This window comes from Bombina bombina, chromosome 5, assembly GCF_027579735.1.
Source record: "Bombina bombina isolate aBomBom1 chromosome 5, aBomBom1.pri, whole genome shotgun sequence".
NCBI classification, from domain to species: domain Eukaryota; kingdom Metazoa; phylum Chordata; class Amphibia; order Anura; family Bombinatoridae; genus Bombina; species Bombina bombina.
The window spans coordinates 133,625,707-133,652,892 of record NC_069503.1 but is presented as its reverse complement, the minus strand read 5'-3'; the positions used below and the strand labels follow the sequence as shown (position 1 = coordinate 133,652,892).

The 27,186-nt window shown below is 42.8% G+C and overlaps 1 protein-coding gene across 1 annotated transcript in view; it reads left to right on the top strand.

Annotated features, from left to right (window-relative positions):
• Positions 1 to 27,186, top strand: part of PTPN23 (protein tyrosine phosphatase non-receptor type 23) — a 338,041-nt gene that overhangs the window by 207,848 nt on the left and 103,007 nt on the right. Inside the window, exons 18-19 of the mRNA XM_053713701.1 lie at positions 26,081 to 26,232; positions 26,892 to 27,071. Coding sequence (XP_053569676.1) covers positions 26,081 to 26,232; positions 26,892 to 27,071 — 332 coding nt within the window. The remainder of the gene's footprint in view (positions 1 to 26,080; positions 26,233 to 26,891; positions 27,072 to 27,186) is intronic.

The window sequence follows — 27,186 nt, the reverse complement described above, 5'->3', positions numbered from 1 at the left end:
ATGGAGTGATTCATCCTGTTCCATTAGGAGAACAAGGGATGGGTTTTTACTCCAACCTGTTCATAATTCCCAAAAAAGAGGGAACATTCAGACCTATTTTAGATCTCAAGATTCGAAACAAGTTTCTAAGGGTTTCATCATTCAAAATGGAAACCATTCGAACGATCCTTCCTACCATCCAGGAAGGTCAATTCATGACCACGGTGGACTTTAAGGATGCGTACCTACGTATTCCTATCCACAAGGAACATTTTCGGTTCCTAAGGTTTCGCCTTTCTGGACAAGCATTACCTGTGGCACTTCCATTCGGATTAGCCACTGCTCCAAGGATTTTCACAGGGTACTAGGGTCCCTTCTAGCGGTGCTAAGACCAAGGGGCATTGCAGTAGTACCTTACTTGGACGACATCCTGATTCAAGTGTCGTCTCTGTCAAAAGCAAGGGCTCATACGGACATTGTCCTAGCCTTTCTCAGATCTCACAGGTGGAAAGTGAACATAGAAAAAAGTTCTCTGTCCCCGTCAACAAGAGTTCCCTTCTTGGGAACAATAATAGTTTCCTTAGAAATGAAGGTTTTTCTGACAGAGGCCAGAAAATCAAAACTTCTAAGCTCTTGTCAGGTACTTCATTCTGTTCTTCTTCCTTCCATAGCGCAGTCCATGGAAGTAATAGGTTTGATGGTTGCGGCAATGGACATAGTTCCTTTTGCACGAATTCATCTAAGACCATTGCACCTGTGCATGCTCAGACAGTGGAATGGGGATTATACAGACTTGTCTCCGACGATACAAGTAGATCAAATAACCAGAAATTCACTCCGTTGGTGGCTGACCCTGGACAACCTGTCACAGGGAATGAGCTTCCGCAGACCAGAATAGGTCATTGTCACGACCGACGCCAGTCTGGTGGGCTGGGGCGCGGTCTGGGAACCCCTGAAAACTCAGGGTCTATGGTTTCGGGAAGACTCTCTTCTCCCGATAAACATAATGGAACTGAGAGCGATATTCAATGCTCTCAAGGCTTGGCCTCGACTAGCAAAGGCCAAATTCATAAGGTTTCATCAGACATCATGACGACTGTTACATATATCAACCATCAGGGGGTAACAAGGAGTTCCCCTGGCGATGGAGGAGCATCCGGGGGAGTGGGAACTCCATCTGGAAATCTTTGCCCAAATAACTCAATTATGGGGCATTCCAGACATGGTTCTGATGGCCTCTCGTCAGAACTTCATGGTCCCTTGTTACGGGTCCAAATCCAGGGATCCCAAGGCGACTCTCTTGGATACAATAGTAGCACCTTGGATCTTCAACCTAGCTTATGTATTCCCACCGTTTCCTCTCATTCCCAGGCTGGTAGCCAGGATCAATCTGGAGAGGGCTTCGGTGACCTTGATAGTTCCTGTGTGGCCACGCAGGACTTGGTATGCAGACCTGGTGAATGTGTCATCGGCTCCACCATGGAAGCTACCTTTGAGACAGGACCTTCTTATTCAGGGTCCATTCGAACATCCGAATCTGGTTTTCCTCCAACTGACTGCTTGGAGTTTGAACGCTTGATTTTATCAAAGCGTGGGTTTTCAGATTCTGTAATAGATACTCTTATTCAGGCTAGAAAGCCTGTAACTAGAAAAATTTACCATAATATATGGAAAAAATATATCTGTTGGTGTGAATCTAAAGGATTCCCATGGAACAAGATAAAAATTCCTAAGATTCTTTCCTTTCTACAAGAAGGTTTGGAGAAAGGATTTTCTGCGAATTCTCTGAAGGGACAGATCTCTGCTTTATCTGTTTTACTTCACAAAAGGCTGGCAGCTGTGCCAGACGTTTAAGCGTTTGTTCAGGCTCTGGTTAGAATCAAGCCTGTTTACAGACCTTTGACTCTTCCCTGGAGTCTTAATCTAGTTCTTTCAGTTCTTCAAGGGTTCCGTTTGAACCCTTACATTCCGTAGATATTAAGTTATTATCTTGGAAAGTTTTGTTTTAGGTTGCAATTTCTTCCGCTAGAAGAGTTTCTGAGTTATCTGGTCCATGCAGATAAGGTGGTTTTACGTACTGAGCCTGGTTTTCTTCCGAAGGTTGTTTCCAACAAAAATATTAACCAGGAGATAGTTGTACCTTCTTTGTGTCCGAATCCAGTTTCATAGAAGGAACGTTTGTTACACAATTTGGACGTTGTCCGTGCTCTAAAATTCTATTTAGATGCTACAACGGATTTCAGACAAACATCTTCCTTGTTTGTTGTTTATTCTGGTAAAAGGAGAGGTCAAAAAGCAACTTCTACCTCTCTATCTTTTTGGCTTAAAAGCATCATCAGATTGGCTTATGAGACTGCCGGACGGCAGCCCCCTGAAAGAATCACAGCTCATTCCACTAGGGCCGTGGCTTCCACATGGGCCTTTAAGAACGAGGCTTCTGTTGATCAGATATGTAAGGCAGCGACTTGGTCTTCACTGCACACTTTTACCAAATTTTACAAATTTGATACTTTTGCTTCTTCTGAGGCTATTTTTGGGAGAAAGGTTTTGCAAACCGTGGTGCCTTCCATCTAGGTGACCTGATTTGCTCCCTCCCATCATCCGTGTCCTAAAGCTTTGGTATTGGTTCCCACAAGTAAGGATGACGCCGTGGACCGGACACACCTATGTTGGAGAAAACAGAATTTATGTTTACCTGATTAATTACTTTCTCCAACGGTGGTGTCCGGTCCACGGCCCGCCCTGGTTTTTTAATCAGGTCTGATGATTTATTTTCTTTAACTACAGTCACCACGGTATCATATGATTTCTCCTATGCAAATATTCCTCCTTTACGTCGGTCGAATGACTGGGGAAGGCGGAGCCTAGGAGGGATCATGTGACCAGCTTTGCTGGGCTCTTTGCCATTTCCTGTTGGGGAAGAGAATATCCCACAAGTAAGGATGACGCCGTGGACCGGACACACCGTTGGAGAAAGTAATTTATCAGGTAAACATAAATTCTGTTTTTAAAAATGGGAGTGATAAACCCAGTTCCAACAGCAGAACAAGGACTGGGATTTTACTCAAACCTGTTTGTAGTTCCCAAAAAGGAAGGAACTTTCAGGCCAATTCTGGATTTAAAAATCCTAAACAAATTCCTCAGAGTTCCATCATTCAAAATGGAATCCATTCGGACAATTTTACCAATGATCCAGGAGGGTCAATATATGACTACCGTGGACGTAAAGGATGCGTACCTGCATATTCCAATCCACAAAATTCACCATCAGTTTCTGAGGTTCGCCTTTCTAGACAAGCATTACCAGTTCGTGGCTCTTCCCTTCGGATTGGCCACTGCTCCCAGAATTTTCACAAAGGTGCTAGGGTCCCTTCTAACGGTGCTAAGGCCAAGGGGCATTGCAGTAGCACCTTACCTAGACGACATTTTAATACAGGCGTCGTCCTTTCACAAAGCAAGGGCTCATATGGACATTGTTCTAGCCTTTCTAAGGTCTCACGGGTGGAAGGTGAACATAGAAAAAAGTCCTCTGTCCCCGTTCACAAGGGTTCCCTTCCTGGGAACAATAATAGACTCGGTAGAAATGAAAATCTTTCTGACAGAGGTCAGGAAATTAAAACTTTTGAACACTTGTCGAGTTCTTCAATCCATTCCTCAACCCTCCATAGCTCAGTGCATGGAGGTAATAGGACTAATGGTTGCGGCAATGGACGTGGTTCCTTTTGCTCAAATTCATTTAAGACCATTGCAACTGTGCATGCTCAAACAATGGAATGGGGATTATGCAGATTTGTCTACCCAGATTCAGATGGACCAGCAAACCAGAGACTCACTCCTCTGGTGGTTGTCTCAGGATCACCTGTCTCAGGGAATGAGTTTCTGAAGACCGGAGTGGATCATTGTCACGACCGACGCCAGCCTCTTAGGCTGGGGCGCGGTCTGGAAGTCCCTGAAGGCTTCAGGGTCTATGGTCTCGGGAAGAATCTCTTCTCCCGATAAAAATTTTGGAATTGAGAGCGATATTCAATGCGCTCCAGGCATGGCCTCAACTAGCGGAGGCCAAATTCATCAGATTTCAGTCGGACAACATGACGACTGTAGCGTACATCAATCATCAGGGGGGAACAAAGAGTTCCCTGGCGATGAGGGAGGTATCCAAGATCATCAAATGGGCAGAGGATCACTCCTGCCATCTATCAGCAATTCACATCCCAGGAGTGGACAACTGGGAAGCGGATTATCTGAGTCGTCAGACTTTCCATCCGGGGGAGTGGGAACTCCACCCGGAAGTTTTTGCTCAGCTGACCCAGCTATAGGGCAATCAAGATCTGGATCCGATGGCGTCACGTCAGAACTCCAAAGTTCCACGTTACGGGTCCAGGTCCAGGGATCCCAAGGCGACATTGGTAGATGCCTTAGTAGCGCCTTGGTCGTTCAATCTAGCTTATGTCTTTCCACCGTTTCCCCTTCTCCCCCGGCTAGTAGCCAGGATCAAACAGGAGAAGGCTTCGGTTATTCTGATAGGTCCTGCATGGCCACGCAGGACTTGGTATGCAGACCTGGTGAATATGTCATCGGTTCCACCATGGAAGCTGCCTTTGAGGCAGGACCTTCTAATTCAAGGTCCATTCGAACATCCAAACCTAGTTTCTCTGCAACTGACTGCTTGGAGATTGAACGCTTGATTCTAGCTAAGCGTGGGTTTTTGGAATCAGTTATAGATACTCTGATCCAGGCTAGAAAGCCTGTCACCAGGAAAATTTACCATAAGATATTGCGGAAATATCTTTGCTGGTGCGAATCCAAGGGTTACTCATGGAGTAAGATTAGGATTCCAAGGATACTATCTTTTCTCCAAGAAGGATTGGTGAAAGGTCTGTCAGCTAGTTCTTTAAAGGGACAGATATCTGCTCTGTCTGTTTTGTTACACAAGCGTCTGGCAGCCATGCCAGATATTCAGGCGTTTGTACAGGCTTTAGTCAGAATCAAGCCTGTCTACAGACCTGTGGCTCCTCCATGGAGTCTAAATTTAGTTCTTTCAGTTCTTCAAGGGGTTCTGTTTGAACCTCTACATTCCATAGATATTAAGTTACTATCTTGGAAAGTTTTGTTTTTAGTAGCTATTTCTTCTGCTAGAAGAGTTTCTGAATTGTCTGCTTTGCAGTGTAATTCACCCTATCTGGTGTTTCATACAGATAAGGTCGTATTACGTACCAAACCTGGTTTTCTTCCAAAAGTGGTTTCCAATAAGAATATCAACCAGGAAATAGTTGTTCCTTCTCTGTATCCTAATCCAGTTTCTAACAAGGAACGTCTGTTACACAATCTTGATGTGGCTGAAAAGCATCATCCGGTTGGCTTATGAGACTGCTGGAAGGCAGCCTCCTGAACGAATTACAGCTCACTCTACTAGAGCTGTGGCTTCCACATGGGCTTTCAAGAATGAGGCTTCTGTTGAACAGATTTGTAAGGCAGCGACTTGGTCTTCACTGCATACGTTTGCCAAATTTTACAAATTCGATACTTTTGCTTCTTCGGAGGCTATTTTTGGGAGAAAGGTTTTACAAGCAGTGGTGCCTTCCGTTTAGGTTACCTGACTTGTTCCCTCCCTTAATCCGGGTCCTAAAGCTTTGGTATTGGTTCCCACAAGTAAGGATGAAGCCGTGGACCGGATACACCAATGTAGGAGAAAACAGAATTTATGTTTACCTGATAAATTTCTTTCTCCTACGGTGTATCCGGTCCACGGCCCGCCCTGGCATTTTGGTCAGGTTTAAATTTATTTTTTGTAAACTACAGTCACCACTGCACCCTATGGTTCTCCTTTTCTCTTGTTAAGTGTATCCAGTCCACGGATCATCCATTACTTATGGGATATGGATTGCTGACAGGTGGCAAGAGTGAGTCTCTGCCCAGCGAATTACACTACAAGAGAAATAAATTTATCAGGTAAGCATAAATTATGTTTTTCTCCTAACCGTCGGTCGAATGACTGGGGGGGCGGAGCCTGAGGGGAGCTATATGGACAGCTCTGCTGTGTGCTCTCTTTGCCACTTCCTGTAGGGATTGAGAATATCCCACAAGTAAGGATGAAGCCGTGGACCGGATACACCGTAGGAGAAAGAAATTTATCAGGTAAACATAAATTCTGTTTTTATGGCCTGTTTTCGCTTCCTTTGTCTCCGGGGGGAAATTTAGCTGCGTCACAGATTCAACAGCGTTGCGGTTATGGACCGCAGTGTTTATAGAGTTGAGTCCGGATCAGCTACAAAGTAATATACTTCGTTAGCAGGCAGGTAAGCACTTCAGCAATGCTAAGCTAAGGTGTAGATTTGTCTGGAAGTTATTTTGGTGGCTATAGTGTAATTTTAATAGCACAAAAATAAAGCAGCTATTTTGTTCGTTTAAAATTAAAAGGAACAGTAACAAATTTTTTGTTTTTGTTTTGGGGGATAATTTCTGAATTAAATATCAGTTTGTCTGTTTATTGGTGAATAAAGATGGACCAAGAAACCCTGCAAGATGTTACATGTTCTTTATGTTTTGATGCTAATGTAGAACCACCAATCCCTTTCTGTTCCTCATGTATTGAGAGATCTATACATTAAAGGGATAGACTTTTTTTCTGAGCCAGCATTGTCTAAGGAGGATACTGTTCAGGAGCCTTCTGACAATATTCAAGATATGCCGCTGCTTTCTCCTCAAGCATCCCAAAATTTAGCGTCCATTCAACCAGTGCCCTGCGCTTCCTCTATTACTCCAACTGGAGTTACCTTGCAAGACATTGCTTCCCTAATGTCATCAGCGGTATCTGATGCATTGTCTGCTTTTCCCATGCTGCAGGGAAAGCGCAAGAGGAAGGGTAATCAATCAGTGATTAAGGTTGGTGACACAGTAATGGCTATTCCGAATGTTCCTTCCCAGAAACCTGAAGAGGATACTTTAGTAGCGTCTGAGGGTGAAATCTCAGATTCTGAGAGTGTAATGCCTTTAGCTGATACTGAAGTTATTTCTTTCAGGTTTAAGCTCGAACACCCCCGTTTGCTACTTAAGGAGGTTTTAGCTACCTTGGACGACTCCGACACCACTGTCATAGTCAATCCTAAGAAGTCCAGTAAACCAAGATTAAAAATTGAAACCAAGATTAAATTTAAAAGATATGATCGGCGCAAAAACAACACTGCATATAACCAAAAGAACACCATACCCACAGTGAAGCATTTTGGTGGCAGCATCATGCTTTGGGTCTGTTTTCTCCAACATTGGTGTGTCCGGTCCACGGCGTCATCCTTACTTGTGGGAATATCTCTTCCCCAACAGGAAATGGCAAAGAGTCCCAGCAAAGCTGGCCATATAGTCCCTCCTAGGCTCCGCCCACCCCAGTCATTCTCTTTGCCGTTGCACAGGCAACATCTCCACGGAGATGGTTAAGAGTTTTTTGGTGTTTAAATGTAGTTTTTTATTCTTCTATCAAGTGTTTGTTATTTTAAAATAGTGCTGGTATGTACTATTTACTCTGAAACAGAAAAAGATGAAGATTTCTGTTTGTGAGAGGAAGATGATTTTAGCAGACAGTAACTAAAATCGATTGCTGTTTCCACATAGGACTGTTGAGATGAAGTAACTTCAGTTGGGGGAAACAGTTAGCAGACTTTTCTGCTTAAGGTATGACTAGCCATATTTCTAACAAGACTGTGTAATGCTGGAAGGCTGTCATTTTTCCCCTTCATGGGGACCGGTAAGCCATTTTCTTAGTCTCAAACAGAATAAAGGGCTTAATATGGGCTATAAAACTGGTAGACACTTTATGGGCTAAATCGATTGCTTTATTTGGGCATCTTATACATGTTTATGCTGATATTTACACAATATAAGCTTCGGGAACGTTTTTTTTAAGGCAGGCACTGTGTTAGGCACCTTTTCAGCCAGGGAGGGCCTTCCCAGTTGTAGACTGAGTCTCATTTTCGCGCCATTACTGCGCAGTTGTTTTTGAGAGCAAGACATGCAGATGCATGTGTGAGGTCCTGAAAATAGCTGGAAAAGTTTCTAGAAGGCGTCATTTGGTATCGTATTCCCCTCTGGGCTTGGCTAGATCTCAGCAAAAGCTGTAGTTGGGACTGTTTAGGGGTTAAAATTGCAAACGGCTCTGGTTCCGTTATTTTAAGGGTTAAAGCTCTGAAATTTGGTGTGCAATACTCTTAAAGCTTTAAGACACTGTGGTGAAATGTGATTTTTGAACAATTCCTTCATAGTTTTTCACACATTCAGTAATAAAGTGTTTCTGTTTAAAATTTAAAGAGACAGTAACGGTTTTGTTTTAAAACGTTTTTTGTGCTTTATTAACAAGTTTAAGCCTGTTTAACATGTCTGTACCTTCGGATAAGCTATGTTCTATATGTATGAAAGCCAATGTGTCTCCCCATTCAAAATTGTGTGATAATTGTGTCATAGCGTCCAAACAAAGTAAGGACAGTACTACCACAAATAATGAAATTGCCCAAGATGATTCCTCAGATGAAGGGAGTAGACCTGATACTACATCATCCCCTTCTGTGTCTACACCAGTTTTGCCCACGCAGGAGGCCCCTAGTATTTCTAGTGCGCCAATGCTTATTACCATGCAACAATTGACGGCTGTAATGGATAACTCCATAGCAATTATTTTATCCAAAATGCCTGCATATCAGAGAAAGCGCGATTGCTCAGTTTTAAACACTGAAGAGCAAGAGGGCGCTGATGATAATTGTTCTGTCATACCCTCACACCAATCTGAAGGGGCCATGAGGGAGGTTTTGTCAGATGGGTAAATTTCAGATTCAGGAAAAATTTCCCAACAAGCTGAACCTGATGTTGTGACATTTAAATTTAAATTAGAACACCTCCGTGCACTGCTTAAGGAGGTACTATCTACTCTGGATGATTGTGACAACTTGGTCATTCCAGAGAAATTATGCAAAATGGACAAGTTTCTAGAGGTTCCGGTGCACCCCGACGCTTTTCCTATACCCAAGCGGGTGGCGGACATAGTGAATAAGGAGTGGGAGAAGCCCGGCATACCTTTTGTCCCCCCTCCTATATTTAAGAAATTATTTCCTATGGTCGACCCCAGAAAGGACTTATGGCAGACAGTTCCTAAGGTCGAGGGGGCAGTTTCTACTTTAAAAAAGCGCACTACGATTCCTATTGAGGATAGTTGTGCTTTCAAAGATCCTATGGATAAAAAATTGGAAGGTTTGCTTAAAAAGATTTTTGTACAGCAAGGTTACCTTCTACAACCCATTTCGTGCATTGTTCCTGTCACTACTGCAGCGTGGTTCTGGTTTGAGGAACTAGAAAAGTCGCTCGGTAGTGAGACTCCATATGAGGAAGTTATGGACAGAGTTCATGCACTTAAGTTGGCTAATTCTTTTATTTTAGATGCCGCCTTGCAACTAGCTAAATTAGCGGCTAAAAATTCAGGGTTTGCAATTGTGGCGCGTAGAGCGCTTTGGCTAAAGTCTTGGTCTGCAGATGTATCATCCAAGACAAAATTGCTTAACAATCCTTTCAAAGGTAAAACTCTTTTCGGGCCACAATTGAAAGAGATTATCTCAGACATCACTGGGGGAAAGGGCCACGCCCTTCCACAAGATAGGCCGTTCAAGGCCAGGAATAAGTCTGGTTTTCGTTCCTTTCGTAATTTCAGGAACGGAACGACCTCTAATTCTGCATCCTCTAAGCAAGAGGGTAATGCCTCACAGCCCAAACCAGCCTGGAAACCGATGCAAGGTTGGAACAAGGGTAAGCAGGCCAAGAAGCCTGCTACTGCTAACAAAACAGCATGAAGGCGTAGCCCCCGATCCGGGACCAGATCTAGTGGGGGGCAGACTCTCTCTCTTTGCTCAGGCTTGGGCAAGAGATGTTCAGGATCCCTGGGCACTAGAAATAGTTTCTCAGGGTTATCTTCTGGAATTCAGGGAACTACCCCCAAGGGGAAGGTTCCACAGGTCTCACTTATCCTTAAACCAAATAAAGAAACAGGCGTTCTTACATTGTGTAGAAGACCTGTTAAAAATGGGGGTGATACACCCTGTCCCAATTCAAGAACAGGGAATGGGATTTTACTCAAATCTGTTCGTAGTTCCCAAAAAAGAGGGAACATTCAGACCAATTTTGGATCTGAAGATTCTAAACAAATTTCTCAGGGTACCATCGTTCAAGATGGAAACCATTCAAACGATTCTACCCACCATCCAGGAAGGTCAATTTATGACTACCGTGGATTTAAAGGATGCGTACCTACATATTCCTATCCACAAAGAACATCATCAGTTCCTAATGTTCGCCTTTCTGGACAAACATTACCAGTTTGTGGCCCTCCCATTCGGGTTAGCCACTGCTCCAAGGATTTTCACAAAGGTACTCGGGTCCCTTCTAGCGGTTCTAAGGCCGAGGGGCATTGCAGTAGTACCATACCTGGACGACATTCTAATACAAGCGTCGTCCCTGTCAAAAGCAAAGGCTCATACAGACATTGTGCTGGCCTTTCTCAGATCGCACGGATGGAAGGTGAACGTAGAAAAGAGTTCTCTGTCTCCGTCAACAAGAGTTCCCTTCTTGGGAACAATAATAGATTCCTTAGAAATTAGGATTTTTCTGACAGAGGTCAGAAAATCAAAGCTTCTAAGCGCTTGTCAAGTTCTTCATTCTGTTCCACGTCCTTCCATAGCTCAGTGCATGGAAGTGGTAGGGTTGATGGTTGCAGCAATGGACATAGTTCCTTTTGCAAGAATTCATCTAAGACCATTACAACTGTGCATGCTCAAACAATGGAATGGGGACTATACAGACTTGTCTCAAATGATTCAAGTAGATCAGAAGACGAGAGATTCACTCCGTTGGTGGCTGACCCTGGACCATCTATCCAAGGGAATGAGCTTCCGCAGACCAGAGTGGGTCATTGTCACGACCGACGCCAGTCTAGTGGGCTGGGGCGCGGTCTGGGAATCCCTGAAGACTCAGGGATTATGGTCTCAGGAAGAGTCTCTTCTCCCGATAAACATTCTGGAACAAAGAGCGATTTTCAATGCTCTCAAGGCTTGGCCTCAACTAGCAAAGGCCAGATTCATAAGATTCCAATCAGACAACATGACGACTGTTGCGTATATCAATCATCAGGGGGGAACAAGGAGTTCCCTGGCGATGAAAGAAGTGACCAAAATAATACAATGGGCGGAGGAACACTCCTGCCATATATCTGCGATCCACATCCCAGGCGTGGAAAACTGGGAAGCGGATTATCTGAGTCGACAGACTTTCCATCCAGGGGAGTGGGAACTTCATCCGGAGATTTTTGCCCAACTGACTCAATTATGGGCATTCCAGACATGGATCTGATGGCGTCTCGTCAGAACTTCAAGGTTCCGTGTTACGGGTCCAGATCCAGGGATCCCAAGGCGACTCTAGTAGATGCACTAGTAGCACCTTGGACCTTCAACCTAGCTTATGTGTTTCCACCGTTTCCTCTCATTCCCAGGCTGGTAGCCAGGATCAAACAGGAGAGGGCTTCGGTGATCTTGATAGCTCCTGCGTGGCCACGCAGGACTTGGTATGCAGATCTGGTGAATATGTCATCGGTTCCACCATGGAAGCTACCTTTGAGACAGGACCTTCTTGTTCAGGGTCCATTCGAACATCCAAATCTGGTCTCCCTCCAGCTGACGGCTTGGAGATTGAACGCTTGATTCTTTCGAAGCGTGGGTTTTCAGATTCTGTGATAGATACTCTGGTTCAAGCCAGAAAACCAGTAACTTGAAAGATTTACCATAAGATATGGAAAAAATATATCTGTTGGTGTGAATCCAAAGGATTCCCATGGAATAAGATAAAAATCCCTAAGATTCTCTCCTTTCTACAAGAAGGTTTGGAGAAAGGACTATCTGCAAGTTCTCTAAAGGGACAGATCTCTGCTTTATCTGTCTTACTACACAAAAGACTGGCAGTTGTGCCAGATGTTCAAGCATTTGTTCAGGCTCTGGTTAGGATCAAGCCTGTTTACAGACCTTTGACTCCTCCCTGGAGTCTAAACCTAGTTCTTTCAGTTCTTCAAGGGGTTCCGTTTGAACCCTTACATTCCATAGATATTAAGCTACTATCTTGGAAAGTTTTGTTTTTAGTTGCTATTTCTTCTGCTAGAAGAGTTTCTGAGTTATCTGCTTTGCAGTGTTCTCCGCCTTATCTGGTGTTCCATGCAGATAAGGTGGTTTTGCGTACTAAGCCTGGTTTTCTTCCAAAGGTTGTTTCTAACAAGAATATTAACCAGGAGATAGTTGTTCCTTCTTTATGTCCGAATCCAGTTTCGAAGAAGGAACGTTTGTTACACAATTTGGACGTAGTCCGTGCTCTTAAATTCTATTTAGAGGCTACTAAGGATTTCAGACAAACATCTTCTTTATTTGTTGTCTATTCTGGTAAAAGGAGAGGTCAAAAAGCGACCTCTATCTCTCTTTCCTTTTGGCTTAAAAGCATCATCCGATTGGCTTACGAGACTGCCGGACGGCAGCCTCCTGAAAGAATTACAGCTCACTCCACTAGAGCTGTAGCTTCCACATGGGCCTTCAAGAACGAGGCTTCTGTTGACCAGATATGCAAGGCAGCGACTTGGTCTTCACTGCACACTTTTGCCAAATTTTACAAATTTGATACTTTTGCTTCTTCGGAGGCTATTTTTGGGAGAAAGGTTTTGCGAGCCGTGGTGCCTTCCGTTTAGGTAACCTGATTTGCTCCCTCCCTTCATTCGTGTCCTAAAACTTTGGTATTGGTTCCCACAAGTAAGGATGACGCCGTGGACCGGACACACCAATGTTGGAGAAAACAGAATTTATGCTTGCCTGATAAATTACTTTCTCCAACGGTGTGTCCGGTCCACGGCCCGCCCTGGTTTTTTAATCAGGTCTGATGAATTATTTTCTCTAACTACAGTCACCACAGTACCATATGGTTTCTCCTATATATTTTCCTCCTGTCCGTCGGTCGAATGACTGGGGTGGGCAGAGCCTAGGAGGGACTATATGGCCAGCTTTGCTGGGACTCTTTGCCATTTCCTGTTGGGGAAGAGATATTCCCACAACTAAGGATGACGCTGTGGACCGGACACACCGTTGGAGAAAGTAATTTATCAGGTAAGCATAAATTCTGATTTTCTTCAGCTGGAACTGGGGCCTTAGTAAGGTAGAGGGAATTATGAACAGTTCCAAATACCAGTCAATATTGGCACAAAACCTTCAGGCTTCTGCTAGAAAGCTGAACATGAAGAGGAACTTAATCTTTCAGCATGACAACGCCCCAAAGCATACATCCAAATCAACAAAGGAATGGCTTCACCGGAAGAAGATTAAAGTTTTGGAATGGCCCAGTCAGAGCCCAGACCTGAATCCAATCGAAAATCTGTGGGGTGATCTTAAATGGGCTGTGCACAAGAGATGCTTTCACAATCTGACAGATTTGGAGTGTTTTTGCAAAGATGTGCCATGCTGAAAAACTCATACCCAAAAAGACTGAGTGCTGTAATAAAATCAAAGGGTGCTTCAACAAAGTATTAGTTTAAGGGTGTGCACACTTATGCAACCATATTATTTTAGTTTTTTATTTCCACTTTCATCCACATAAAAGATTTTAGTTTGTTTTGCAGTTGAGTTGTACAGTTTTATAGGTCACATTTAAAGGTGGAAAAAGTTCTGAAATTATTTATCTTTGTCTCATTTTTTTACATCACAGAAACATGATATTTTAACAGGGGTGTGTAGACTTTATATATCCACTGTATATTTAAAAAGATGTTTCCTATAGCAGACTCTATCAAGGTGTCAGTCTTGGAACAAGGGAAAACAATCCAAAAAAACCTGCTATTGAATCAAAAACTACATGAAGGGCCTGCCCCCGATCCGGGACCAGGTCTTGTGGGGGGCAGACTTTCCTTCTTCACTCAGGCTTGGGTTCGAGATGTTCAGGATCCCTTGGCGGTGGACATCGTGTCCCAGGGATACAAACTAGAGTTCAAGACCTTTCCTCCCAGGTGCAGGTTTCTGCTTTTAAGATTATCTGTAGACCAGACAAAAAGAGAGAGGCGACCTGGGAGTGATAGTTCCTGTTCTGATGCAGGAACGGGGTCTGGGATTCTATTCCAATCTGTTCATGGTTCACAAGGAGGGAACCTTCAGACCAATTTTAGATCTCAAGAGTCTAAACAAATTCCTCAGAGTGCCGTCCTTCAAGATGGAAACTATTCTTTCCATTCTTCCTTTGGACCAAGAGGGTCAGTTTATGACAACAGTGGATTTAAAGGACGCGTACCTGCATGTTCCCATCCACAGGGACCATCTCAAGTTTCTAAGGTTTGCATTTCTAGACAAACACTTCCAGTTCGTGGCTCTTCCATTCGGCCTTGCCACAGCTCCCAGAATTTTCTCAAAGGTTTTGGGATCCCTGTTGGCGGTGCTCTGATTGCAGGGCATTGCAGTGGCACCTTATCTGGACGACATTCTGGTTCAGGCGCCGTCCTTTTAACAAGCAAGATCCCACATGGAAATGTTATCTTTCCTGTGATCTCACGGATGGAAGGTAAATTTGAAAAAGAGTTCCTTTGTTCCAAGTACAAGGGTAATTTTCTTGGGAACCATAATAGATTCCTTATCAATGAAGATATTTCTGACAGAAGTCAGGAAATCAAAGATTTTTGATTCTTGCCTAGTGCTTCAGTCCTCTCCTCGGCCATCAGTGGCTCAGTGAATGGTGGTAATCGGTCTGATGGTAGCGGCAATGGACATCATCCCGTTCGCCCGTTTCCACCTCAGACCTCTGTAGTTAAGCATGCTCAGTCAGTGGAACGGAGATTATGCAGATCTGTCTCCACGATTGCAGCTGGAGCAGGAGACAAGGGATTCTCTTCTTTGGTGGTTGTCTCAGGATCTGTTATAACTACAATATTTAAATGTTGTGTAGCTGTAATAGCGGAACAACCACAGGAAAGACTTAGCCTGCAGTGTCAGTATTAATACAGCACTTTAATAGTAATGGATGATTCCCAGCAGCGGTGTAAGAGTGAAACTGAGTGTTTGCAAAGTAATACAGCAGGTAGAGGTTAGGATAACTGCTGATATAAGTATAAATGACACTATGCAAAAATATACGGCTGATATGTTCTTAGTACTTTGATTGTTGCAAAGCATAAGATATGGTTAGAATGCAGACTGGAGATTTAAGCAGCAAATGATAGAAAACAGGTTATCCAATAGATAAGCAAAGTATTGCAAGCAAGGAATGGCAGACAAATAACAATTAGCAGTTCAATACAGATTGAGATATACTTGCAAGTACTAGCAGCTGTAGTAGAATGAATCCGGTGGTTGGTGTATGTTAACACGATGAGAAGGGAGCAGTAGCAGTGTCCGTGAAAGCTACTGGAAGGTGTGAGCGTGGAACAGCGTGTAGATCCGGCTGTACAAAGTCAATCCGCTGGAAACAGGAAGTGTTCTGTAGCTGAGAACGGAGAGGAGCTGAACAGCAAAATGTGTAACAAAAGAGTCAGGTACTTTGTTCAGGATAGCGATGAAGGCAACAAGTAGCCTAATAGGTAAAAAGGCTTGAGGCTCAATATCTGTAAGCTGGAGTGGAGGAGTGTATCCTTTCACCTGTGCCAAACAAAATAATCAAGCAAAGAGGATAGCAGGAAGTGCACTTATAAAGCAAAAGAAGGTGGGGCTGAATTAAAGGGGACATTACAGCCCCCCCCCTTCAGGGCATCATCACCGAGGATGCATTGGGTTTCTGAGGGTAACGTCTATGAAAAAGAGCAACAAGACGTGGAGCATGGACCAGAGAGTGCAACAACCAAGAGTCCTCCTCCTGCCCATACCCCTTCCATCGAACCAAATACTGCAGTCTCCCACGATGTATACGTGAGTCGAGGACGCTATCAACTTCATATTCCTCATGGTCCTCGACAGTAACAGGTGGTGGAGGAACACTTAAGCGCGGAAATTCTTCACTGGTTCTGTAGGGTTTGAGCAACGATATATGAAAAGAAGGATGAATCTTGTATTTCTCTGGCAGGTCCAAGACAACAGTTGTTGGGTTTGAGATACGTAGAATACGGAATGGTCCGATGAATTGAACTACCCAATTTCTTAGAAGGTATAACAAGTTTAAGAAATTTGGTGGAAAGCCACACTTGGTCGCCTACTTTATAATCAGGACCTGGACGATGTCTCGTATTATAGTAGTGTTGTTGATCAGTCTTGGCTTTGTGTAAGTGAACTTTCAGTAGTTGTAGGGCATCCTGTAGGTTGGCTAAGTAAGAAGTGACAGATGGTGATGCAGAATCTATTTTAGGCAGTCGGATGGTTTGAGGGGTGATAACCATAAGTGGCATAGAAAGGGGTCATCTTAGTTGAGGTCGATACAGAATTATTATAAGAGAATTCGGCTAAGGGCCAAATGATGGAGCCAGTCATCCTGCTGGTGTGTAATGTAGCATCTAAGATATTGTTCAAGGATACCATTCACTCGCTCAGTGAGGCCATTAGTCTGGGGGTGATATGCCGTTGAAAGTCTAGGATGTATGTTTAACAGTTTGCAAATTTCCTTCCAGAAATGGGAGGTAAACTGAGAACCACCGATCTGTTATAATGACATTTGGTATCCCATGTAGTTTTACAATTTGTTTTAGGAAGGTATCAGCAGTTTGGGAGGCTGTGGGTAAACTTTTTAAAGGTATAAAGTGAGCAAGTTTCGTCAAATGGTCGACGACTACCATGATTGTGTTGTGATTTTTGTGATGGTGGAAGTTCCACTATAAAATCCATGGAAATTACAGTCCAGGGAATATCAGGAATAGGAAGAGGTGTGAGATAACCTATTGGTTTTTTCCTCTCGATTTTGTATCGTGCACATGTCTCACAAGATGTGACATAATCTTGTATAGTTTTACCCATATTTGGCCACCAGAAATTCCTTTGCATTAGTTCGGTTGTTTTGGTTAATACCTAAATGACCAGACAGAGGATGATCATGATAATGATCTAGGATTCTGGATCTTAATTGTTTTGGTATGTACAATTTCTGATTCATTGTGAGAAGACCGTTTGGTTCTTTGTGCAATGAAATTGTGTAGGCAGCCTGTCACTTTCTAAAGCCTCTAAAATATCAACTTCAAGATTGTTTAAAGTTCCGATTATTTTATGAGAAGGTATCATTTGTAAAGTGTCGTCTGTGTGTGGTCTGTTATCTGACAGTCGAGAAAGGGCATCAGCTTTGAGGTTTAGTTTGCCTGGTCTGTATGTTATTAAAAAATTAAATCTATCAAAAAAAAAGTGACCAACGCACTTGACGGGAAGATAATGTCTTATTCTGTCTTAAATATTGAAGGTTTTTATGATCAGTGTAGATAATGAAAGCTTTGTCAGTGCCTTCTAAGATATGCCTCCAGACCTCCAGTGCACATTTTATTGCCAGCAACTCCTTGTCACCTACTGAATAATTAACTTCAGCGGGTAACAACGTTCTGGAATAAAAGGCAATGGGGTGAGTAGGATGTTTCTCATCAGATCTTTGGGATAAAACTGCACCCAAGCCCGTGTCCTGAGGCATCCACCTCCAGAATGAACTGACAAGTATGATCTGGTAAACTTAAAATTGGAGCGGTAGTAAAACAGTCTTTTAGTAAGTTAAAGGTTTTGATCAGCATCTGGGGTCCACCGAAATGGAACTGCCTTTCTGGTTAGATTTGTGAGTGGTTTCACAATAGTAGAAAAGTTGTATATGAATCTACGATAAAAATTAGCGAACCCTAAAAATCTCTGTAGAGATTTCAAGTTAGTGGGTTTGGGCCAGTTCTTAATTGCCATCACTTTTTCGGGATCCATCTGTACTTTGTCAGGGGAGATAATATAACCTAAAAATTTTATTTCATGTACATGAAATAAACATTTTTCTGCCTTTGCAAATAATTTATGTTCACGAAGTCTTGTTAAGACCCACCTGACATGTTTTATGTGTTCCTGTGTATCTCTAGAATAAACCAAAATGTCATCGAGATAGATGATAACACACACATCAATTAGATCTTTGAAAATGTCATTTATAAAGTGTTTGAAATGTGCCAGGGGCATTGCACAGCCCAAATGGCATAACCTTATACTCAAAGAGTCCGTACCTCGTTCTAAAAGCTGTCTTCCACTCATCCCCCTCCTTGATTCTTATTAAGTTATAGCCCCCTTCAAATCCAATTTAGTAAAAATGGTGGCGCCATTTTAAGCGTTCTAGGAGTTCGGGGATGAGTGGCAGAGGGTAACGGTTCTTTATGGTAATTGAGTTCAAGGCCCGATAATCGATGATTGGTCTTAGTGACTGATCCTTATTAGTAACAAAAAACATGCCTGCAGCTGCAGGTGAGACAGAGGGTACTATAAAGCCTTTTCTCAAGTTGTCATCTAAGTATTCCCTTAAATGTTGCAACTCCTTCTGTGAAAGTGGATAAATTTTCCCGTATGGGATTTGGGAACCAGGGATTAAATCTATGGGGCAATCGTATACCCTATGAGGAGGCAAGACCTCAGCCTCTTTTAGATCAAAGACATCAGTTAAATCATGGTATTCAGCAGGAATAGCTATGTCTACTGCTCCAAGTAACTGATAGGGGGAAAACAAGTGGTTTTGCAGTAATGGGAATCAAATAAAATATTAGGTTTCACCCAATTTATACTCGGGTTATGTTTTTTCAACCATGTATATCCCATAATAATAGGATGTAAAGAGTTTGGTATTACATCGAAACTGAGATATTCAGTGTGACCATGATTTGTAGTAATTAACAAAGGTATGGTGTGCTGTGTGATGGGTCCGTTATGTATGAAGGAACCGTCAATAACTTTTATAAACACAGGTGTATGCTTATCAACACAAGGTATTTTATTTTTTTTTTTTTTTTTTTTTTTTTTTTTTTTTTTTTTAAGGCTTGATTATTATGTTATAACTACAATATTTAAATGTTGTGTAGCTGTAATAGCGGAACAACCACAGGAAAGACTTAGCCTGCAGTGTCAGTATTAATACAGCACTTTAATAGTAATGGATGATTCCCAGCAGCGGTGTAAGAGTGAAACTGAGTGTTTGCAAAGTAATACAGCAGGTAGAGGTTAGGATAACTGCTGATATAAGTATAAATGACACTATGCAAAAATATACGGCTGATATGTTCTTAGTACTTTGATTGTTGCAAAGCATAAGATATGGTTAGAATGCAGACTGGAGATTTAAGCAGCAAATGATAGAAAACAGGTTATCCAATAGATAAGCAAAGTATTGCAAGCAAGGAATGGCAGACAAATAACAATTAGCAGTTCAATACAGATTGAGATATACTTGCAAGTACTAGCAGCTGTAGTAGAATGAATCCGGTGGTTGGTGTATGTTAACACGATGAGAAGGGAGCAGTAGCAGTGTCCGTGAAAGCTACTGGAAGGTGTGAGCGTGGAACAGCGTGTAGATCCGGCTGTACAAAGTCAATCCGCTGGAAACAGGAAGTGTTCTGTAGCTGAGAACGGAGAGGAGCTGAACAGCAAAATGTGTAACAAAAGAGTCAGGTACTTTGTTCAGGATAGCGATGAAGGCAACAAGTAGCCTAATAGGTAAAAAGGCTTGAGGCTCAATATCTGTAAGCTGGAGTGGAGGAGTGTATCCTTTCACCTGTGCCAAACAAAATAATCAAGCAAAGAGGATAGCAGGAAGTGCACTTATAAAGCAAAAGAAGGTGGGGCTGAATTAAAGGGGACATTACAGGATCATCTCTCCCAGGGAACCTGCTTTCGCAGACCCTCTTGGGTGATTGTGACAACAGACGCCAGCTTTCTGGAATGGGGAGCAGTCTAGGGCTCTCTAAAGGCTCAGGGAACATGGACTCGGTCGGAGTCTGTTCTACCATAAACATTCTGGAACTGAGAGCAATCTTCAATGCTCTTCTGGCCTGGCCTCAGTTATTCTCGGCCCGGTTCATCAGGTTGCAGTCGGACAATATAACTTCAGTGGCTTACATCAACTATCAGGGAGGAACGTGGAGTTCCTTGGCCATGACCGAGGTAGCCAAGATAATTCAGTGAGCAGAGACCCACAATTGCTGTCTGTCGGCGATCCACATCCCAGGAGTGGACAACTGGGAAGGCGGACTTCCTGAGCAGGCAGACCATTCACCCGGGATAGTGGGAACTCCATCCGGAAGTGTTTTCCATCCTGATTCTCAAATGGGGTCAGATGGAATTGAATCTCATGGCATCTTGGCAGAATGCCAAGTTTCTGAGGTACGGGTCGAGGTCAAGGGACCATCAGGTTGTACTGATAGACGCCCTGGCGGTACCTTGGAATTTCAGTCTTGCATACCTATTTCCTCAGTTTGCGCTGCTACCTCGGGTCATTGCTCGAATCAAGCAGGAGAGGGCGTCGGTGATCCTCATTGCACCGGCGTGGCCTCGCAGTATTTGGTATGCAGACCTGGTGGACATGTCATCTCTTCCACCTTGGAAACTTCCGTAGAGGAAGGACCTTCTACTTCAAGGGCCCTTCCTTCATCCAAATCTAGTTTCTCTGAAGCTGACTGCTTGGAGATTGAACGCTTAATTTTATCCAAGCGTGGATTTTCGGAATCGGTCATTGAGACCATGATTCATGTTCATAAACCTGTGACTAGAAAGATTTACCACAAGATATGGGGTAAATATCTATATTGGTGTGAATCCAATGGCTACTCTTGGAGTAGTTAGGATTCCTAGAATTCTGTCCTTTCTGCAAGAAGGTTTTAAGAAGGGTTTATCTGCAAGTTCCCTAAAGGGTCAAATATCTGCCTTGTCTATTTTGTTACATAAACATCTGGCGGACTTCCCAGACGTGCAATCGTTTTGTCGGGCCTTGATCAGGATCAGTCCTGTGTTCAAGCAAGTTACTCCTCCCTGGAGTCTTAATTTAGTCCTTAAGGTTCTTCAAGGTGCTCCAGTTGAGCCTATGCATTCCTTAGATATTAAGTTGTTATATTGGAAAGTTTTGTTTCTGGTTGCTATTTCATCTGCTCGTAGAGTGTCAGAGCTCTCAGCATTACAGTATGAGTCTCCTTACCTTATTTTTCATTCGGATAAGGTGGTTTTGCGTACTAAGTTAGGGTTTCTCCCTAAAGTAGTTTCAGAACGGAACATTAATCAGGAGATTGTTGTTCCTTCCTTGTTTCCTAATCCTTCTCAAAAGGAACGGCTTTTGCACAATCTGGATGTGGCGCATGCATTAAAATTCTATTTACAAACGACTAAAGATATTAGTCAGTCTTCTGATATGTTTGTGGTTTTCTCTGGGAAACGTAAGGGGCAGAAAGCTACGGCTACTTCTTTCTTTGTGGCTGAAGAGTATCATTCGCTTTGCCTATGAAACTGCTGGACAGCAGCCTCCTGAGAGTTACGGCTCATTCTACGAGGGCTGTTTCCTCTTCCTGGGCATTCAGAAATGAGGCTTCTGTGGAACAGATTTGCAAGGCTGCAACTTGGTCCTCTCGTCACACTTTTTCAAAATTCTATAAATTTGACACTTTTGCCTCGGCTGAGGCCTCTTTTGGGAGAAAGGTTCTTCAAGCAGTGGTGCCTTCTGTTTAGGTTCCCTGTCTTGTCCCTCCCTTATCATCTGTGTACTCTAGCTTGGGCATTGATTCCCAATAGTAATTGGATGATCCGTGGACTCATTGTGTCATTAGAAAGAAAACAAAATTTGTGCTTACCTGATACATTTTATTTATTTCTTGACACGGAGTCCACGGCCCGCCCTGTTCTTTGGACAGGTTGTTGGTATGTTATAAACTTCAGACACCTCTACAACCTGTTGCTTCCTTTCTCTCCTTTGCTTCGGTCGAATGACGGGGGTTGGAGGGAAGGGAGGTGATATTTAACAGCTTTGCTGTGGTGATCTTTGCTGCCTCCTGCTGGGCAGAAGTAATATTCCCAATAGTAATTAGATTATCCATGGACTCATCGTGTCAAGAAAGAAAGAAATTTATCAGGTAAGCAAAAATTTCGTTTTTGAGGGCAATTGGGGGACATTTAAAAAAATTAACCAGAGCCCTAATAACTAGCCACTTGTAATGGCTGGTTATTTATTGCACGTCTGTAAATGGGCAAATTTGCCGGTTCGCAATACATTTTTAATAAAATAACTGCTCTAGGCAGTATTTTGGAGGGAACGTTGTCGGTAGTGGGTTGCTACGAAAAAAAAGACACTGAAAAGTACCTTTACATTGCGGTCTCTGGGAACTGTTTGTTTCCTGTAAATAAATATAAGATTGCAGTATGTAGCAAGTTGTTGATATTTACGTATCCCATTGTAGCTTTTTGTTATGGATAAATCATTTAAGTGGTGTAGGTTTACAATGTTTATTTTATGTTTTAAGTCTGTCACTATCTAATTCTAGGGTTCAATAGTGTCACTTATGTATATTGGATATGTGGCATGTAGCAATTCTGTTTTAACTTTAATTTGATATATGATTTCTTTATTTTGGTTAATATTTTTATGCTGACATATGAATGTAACAAGTATTTCTCTTGTAAGGTGTATCCAGTCCACGGGTTCATCCATTACTTGTGGGATATTCTCCTTCCCAACAGGAAGCTGCAAGAGGACACCCACAGCAGAGCTATCTATATAGCTCCTCCCCTAACTGCCACCCCCAGTCATTCTCTTGCAGCTCTCGACAAGATAGGAAGTATCAAGAGATATGTGGTGACTTAGTGTAGTTTTACCTTCAATCAAAAGTGAACATAGAAAAGAGTTTTCTCTCTCCTCTCACAAGAGTTTCCTTCCTAGGAACTCTGATAGATTCAGTAGAAATGAAAATTTTTCTGACAGAAGTCAGGATATCAAAACTTCTAACTTCTTGCCGTGCTCTTCATTCCACTTCTCGGCCATCAGTGGCTCAGTGTATGGAAATGATCGGCCTAATGGTAGCGGCAATGGACATAGTTCCGTTTGCCCGCCTATATCTCAGACCACTGCAACTTTGCATGCTCAACCAGTGGAATGGGGACTACACAGATTTGTCTCCTCTGTTAAATCTGGATCAAGAGACCAGGGATTCTCTTCTCTGGTGGTTATCTCAGGTCCATCTGTCCAGGGGAATGAGTTTCCGCAGGCCAGAGCGGACTATAGTGACGACAGATGCCAGCCTTCTGGGCTGGGGCGCAGTCTGGAACTAGCTGAAGGCTCAGGGTTCGTGGACTCAGGAGGAAGCCCTCCTTCCGATAAACATTCTTGAACTAAGAGCGATATTCAATGCTCTTCAGGCTTGGCCTCAACTAGCTGCGGCCAAGTTCATCAGATTTCAGTCGGACAATATCACAACTGTAGCCTATATCAACCATCAGGGGGGAACAAGGAGTCCCCTGGCAATGATGGAGGCTTCCAAGATAATTCTATGGGCAGAGGTTCACTCTTGTCATCTCTCAGCTATCTATATCCCAGGAGTAGAGAACTGGGAGGCGGATTTTCTAAGTCGGCAGACTTTTCATCCGGGGGAGTGGGAGCTCCATCCGGAGGTATTTGCCCAGCTGATTCAACTTTGGGGCAAACCAGAACTGGATCTGATGGCGTCTCGTCAGAACGCCAAGCTTCCTTGTTACGGGTCCAGGTCAAGGGATCCCCAGGCTGCGCTGATAGATGCTCTAGCAGTGCCCTGGTCCTTCAACCTGGCTTATGTGTTTCCACCGTTTCCTCTCCTCCCTCGTCTGATTGCCAAGATCAAGCAGGAGAGAGCTTCAGTGATTTTGATAGCGCCTGCGTGGCTACGCAGGACTTGGTATGCGGATCTGGTGGACATGTCATCCTCTCCACCATGGACTCTGCGCTGAGGCAGGACCTTCTACTCCAAGGTCCATTCAAACATCAAAATCTAATTTCTCTGCGTCTGACTGCTTGGAGATTGAACGCTTGATTTCATCAAAACGTGGTTTTTCCGAGTCGGTCATTGATACCTTGATTCAGGCTCGAATGCCTGTCACCAGGAAAATCTATCATAAGATATGGTGTAAATATCTTCATTGGTGTGAATCCAAGGGTTACTCGTGGAGTAAGGTCAGGATTCCTAGGATACTATCTTTTCTCCAAGGATGATTGGAAAAGGGATTATCGGCTAGTTCCTTAAAGGGACAGATTTCTGCTCTGTCCTTTTGCACAAGCGCCTGGCTGATGTTCCAGACGTTCAGGCGTTTTCTCAGTCTTTGGTTAGAATCAGGCCTGTGTTTAAACCTGTTGCTCCACCATGGAGTTTAAATTTAGTTCTTAAAGTTCTTCAAGGGGTTCCGTTTGAACCCTTGCATTCCATAGATATCAAGCTTTTATCTTGGAAAGTTCTGTTTTTAGTAGCTATCTCTTCGGCTCGAAGAGTTTCAGAGTTATCTGCCTTGCAGTGTGATTCCCCTTATCTGATCTTCCATACAGATAAGGTAGTTTTGCGTACCAAACCTGGGTTTCTTCCTAAGGTAGTATCTAATAGGAATATCAATCAGGAAATTGTTGTTCCGTCACTGTGTCCTAATCCTTCTTCAAAGAAGGAACGTCTGTTACACAATCTTGAGGTGTTTCGTGCTTTAAAGTTTTATTTGCAAGCTACTAAGGATTTTCGTCAAACATCTGCATTGTTTGTAGTCTACTCTGGAAAGAGGAGAGGCCAAAAGGCTTCTGCAACTTCTCTTTCTTTTTGGCTGAGAAGCATAATCCATTTAGCTTATGAGACTGCTGGCCAGCAGCCTCCTCAAAGAATTGCAGCTCTTTCTACTAGAGCGGTAGCTTCCACATGGGCTTTTAAACATGAGGCCTCTGTTGAACAGATTTGTAAGGCGGCGACTTGGTCTTTGCTTCATACCTTTTCTAAATTCTACAAATTTGATACTTTTGCTTCCTCAGAGGCTATTTTTGGGAGAAAGGTCTTGCAGGCAGTGGTGCCTTCCGTTTAAGTGCCTGCCTTGTTTCTCCCTTCATCCGTGTCCTAAAGCTTTGGTATTAGTATCCCACAAGTAATGGATGAACCCGTGGACTGGATACACCTTACAAGAGAAAATAAAATTTATGCTTACCTAATAAATTTCTTTCTCTTGTGGTGTATCCAGTCCACGGCCCACCCTGTCACTTTAAGGCAGGTGTTTTTTTATTTTTAAACTACAGTCACCACTGCACCCTATAGTTTCTCCTTTTTCTTGCTTGTCTTCGGTCGAATGACTGGGGGTGGCAGTTAGGGGAGGAGCTATATAGACAGCTCTGCTGTGGGTGTCCTCTTGCTGCTTCCTGTTGGGAAGGAGAATATCCCACAAGTAATGGATGAACCCATGGACTGGATACACCACAAGAGAAACAAATTTATCAGGTAAGCATAAATTTTGTTTTTATGCCAGCTTATGAAATGGCATGATTGGCTACATGCTGGCTCCCACACATTTCCGGGTTGAAGAAAGTTTTAAACTGAGAATTTGGTTTAGCAGCATAACAAATGCTTTATCCCTGAAGAAGTCTGCTTGCTATTAGCGGAAGAAACGTGCAGGAACTATTAAGCATTTAGGATGCTGACACATGATCTTATGACTGAGATTGGAACGGACAGTCTTTTCTCTATGTGCCGACATGTGCTGTTCTTTGGAGACTCCTGTTTGGTGGTCCGGTAAACACCGTGGAACGTTGAAGAGAAACTACTGGCTGCATCAGGTCTTGTTTCAGTATCTGATGTGTTTTGCTTTTTATTACTTCCCTGTAAGTGCAATTAGTAGCACGTTTTTTTTTTCTATATTAAATTGTTTCACCTTGAATGGAGTTGCGCTGTGTTCTTTTTTTGTTTTAATCACTAGAGAGTTTACTGGGAAGTTTTTTTTTATACTTTTATTTTTTCAGTATCTGAAATTTGTTGTTTTTTATTACTGGTTATTCAAGTTATAATAAAAAAGTGATCATCCACGATTAAGCGTATGTAATCCTTCCTTATCTCAGTGATAGCAGCACAAATAAATGCGGGGTTAGTCCTCACCTTGTCTGTCTACTTTTTAACATTCTTCTGCAGAAAATGTTTGCCGAGCAGCTAAAGAAATATGACCAACTGAAGGTGTATATAGACCAGAACTTGCTAGCCCAGGACAACATCCTGAAGGCGCTGACCGAAGCCAATGTCAAGTATGCTCCTTTAAGAAAGGTCCTCACTGAGACAGAACAGAAGTGAGTTTGTGATCTCTGAGCTTCAACTCTTGATTGCTATTCCCAGATCAAGTGGTACCAAAATTTTTGTTGCAAGAATGTGTAAAATTTACTACCCATAATATAATGGTGGAACCCATATAGATAGTTAAATTAAAGGTAGACGAAACCCAATTTCTTTTTATGTTTAACTAGTGCTGTTTCAAATGTATGACTTAAATACACCTTCATTTCATAGCACTCACCTCACACTTCCCTTTTTGTTCTTTCAATCGTCTCGTCTTCCCATTCCACCGATATCGGATGCATTCCTAAAGCAGAAAATAACTTCAATCTCTTATAGTTCTGTGGTATATTAAAGAGATTTGAAAGTCAAAAGAAACACTTCATGGTTTCTCTGTTGAAAAGCATATGTACATATGCTCAGTAGCAGCAGGGAGTGTCCCAGTAGTGCATTACTGGTCTAAAGCTGAATATAATAATGTGTTTAACCCCTTTGTAGTTATATGCAAGAGATAATAAGATAATAAAATGCTCTGACATATAAGAGCATCTTGGGTTTTTTTTGCTCTTATATGTCCCTTTAAATTATTACTGGCATGTGATGCTCCTTATAAACTAGTTTGTCTTTTTACACTGATTCTTCTTCTCCAGCAGTTTGAATGAATTTCTGTTCTCAGGTGGAATCACACAGTACAAACGCTGATCTCTTCCTACGAAGCATACGAGGACCTGATGAAGAAGTCCCAGGAAGGCAAGGACTTCTATGATGACCTCGAATGCAAAGTTGCCAAACTACTGGAAAAATCCCGGGCAGCTTCTGATGCATCCCAAGCAAACAGGCAGCAGATTCTAGAAAGGTGTGTACAAGTCTGTGCTTTCACCTTGGTAACCTGTATTGGCTCTACAAGATTGCCTAAAGACAGGTCAAATTTGTAGATAACAGTAGATAGTAATAAAATGGACAGGATAAAA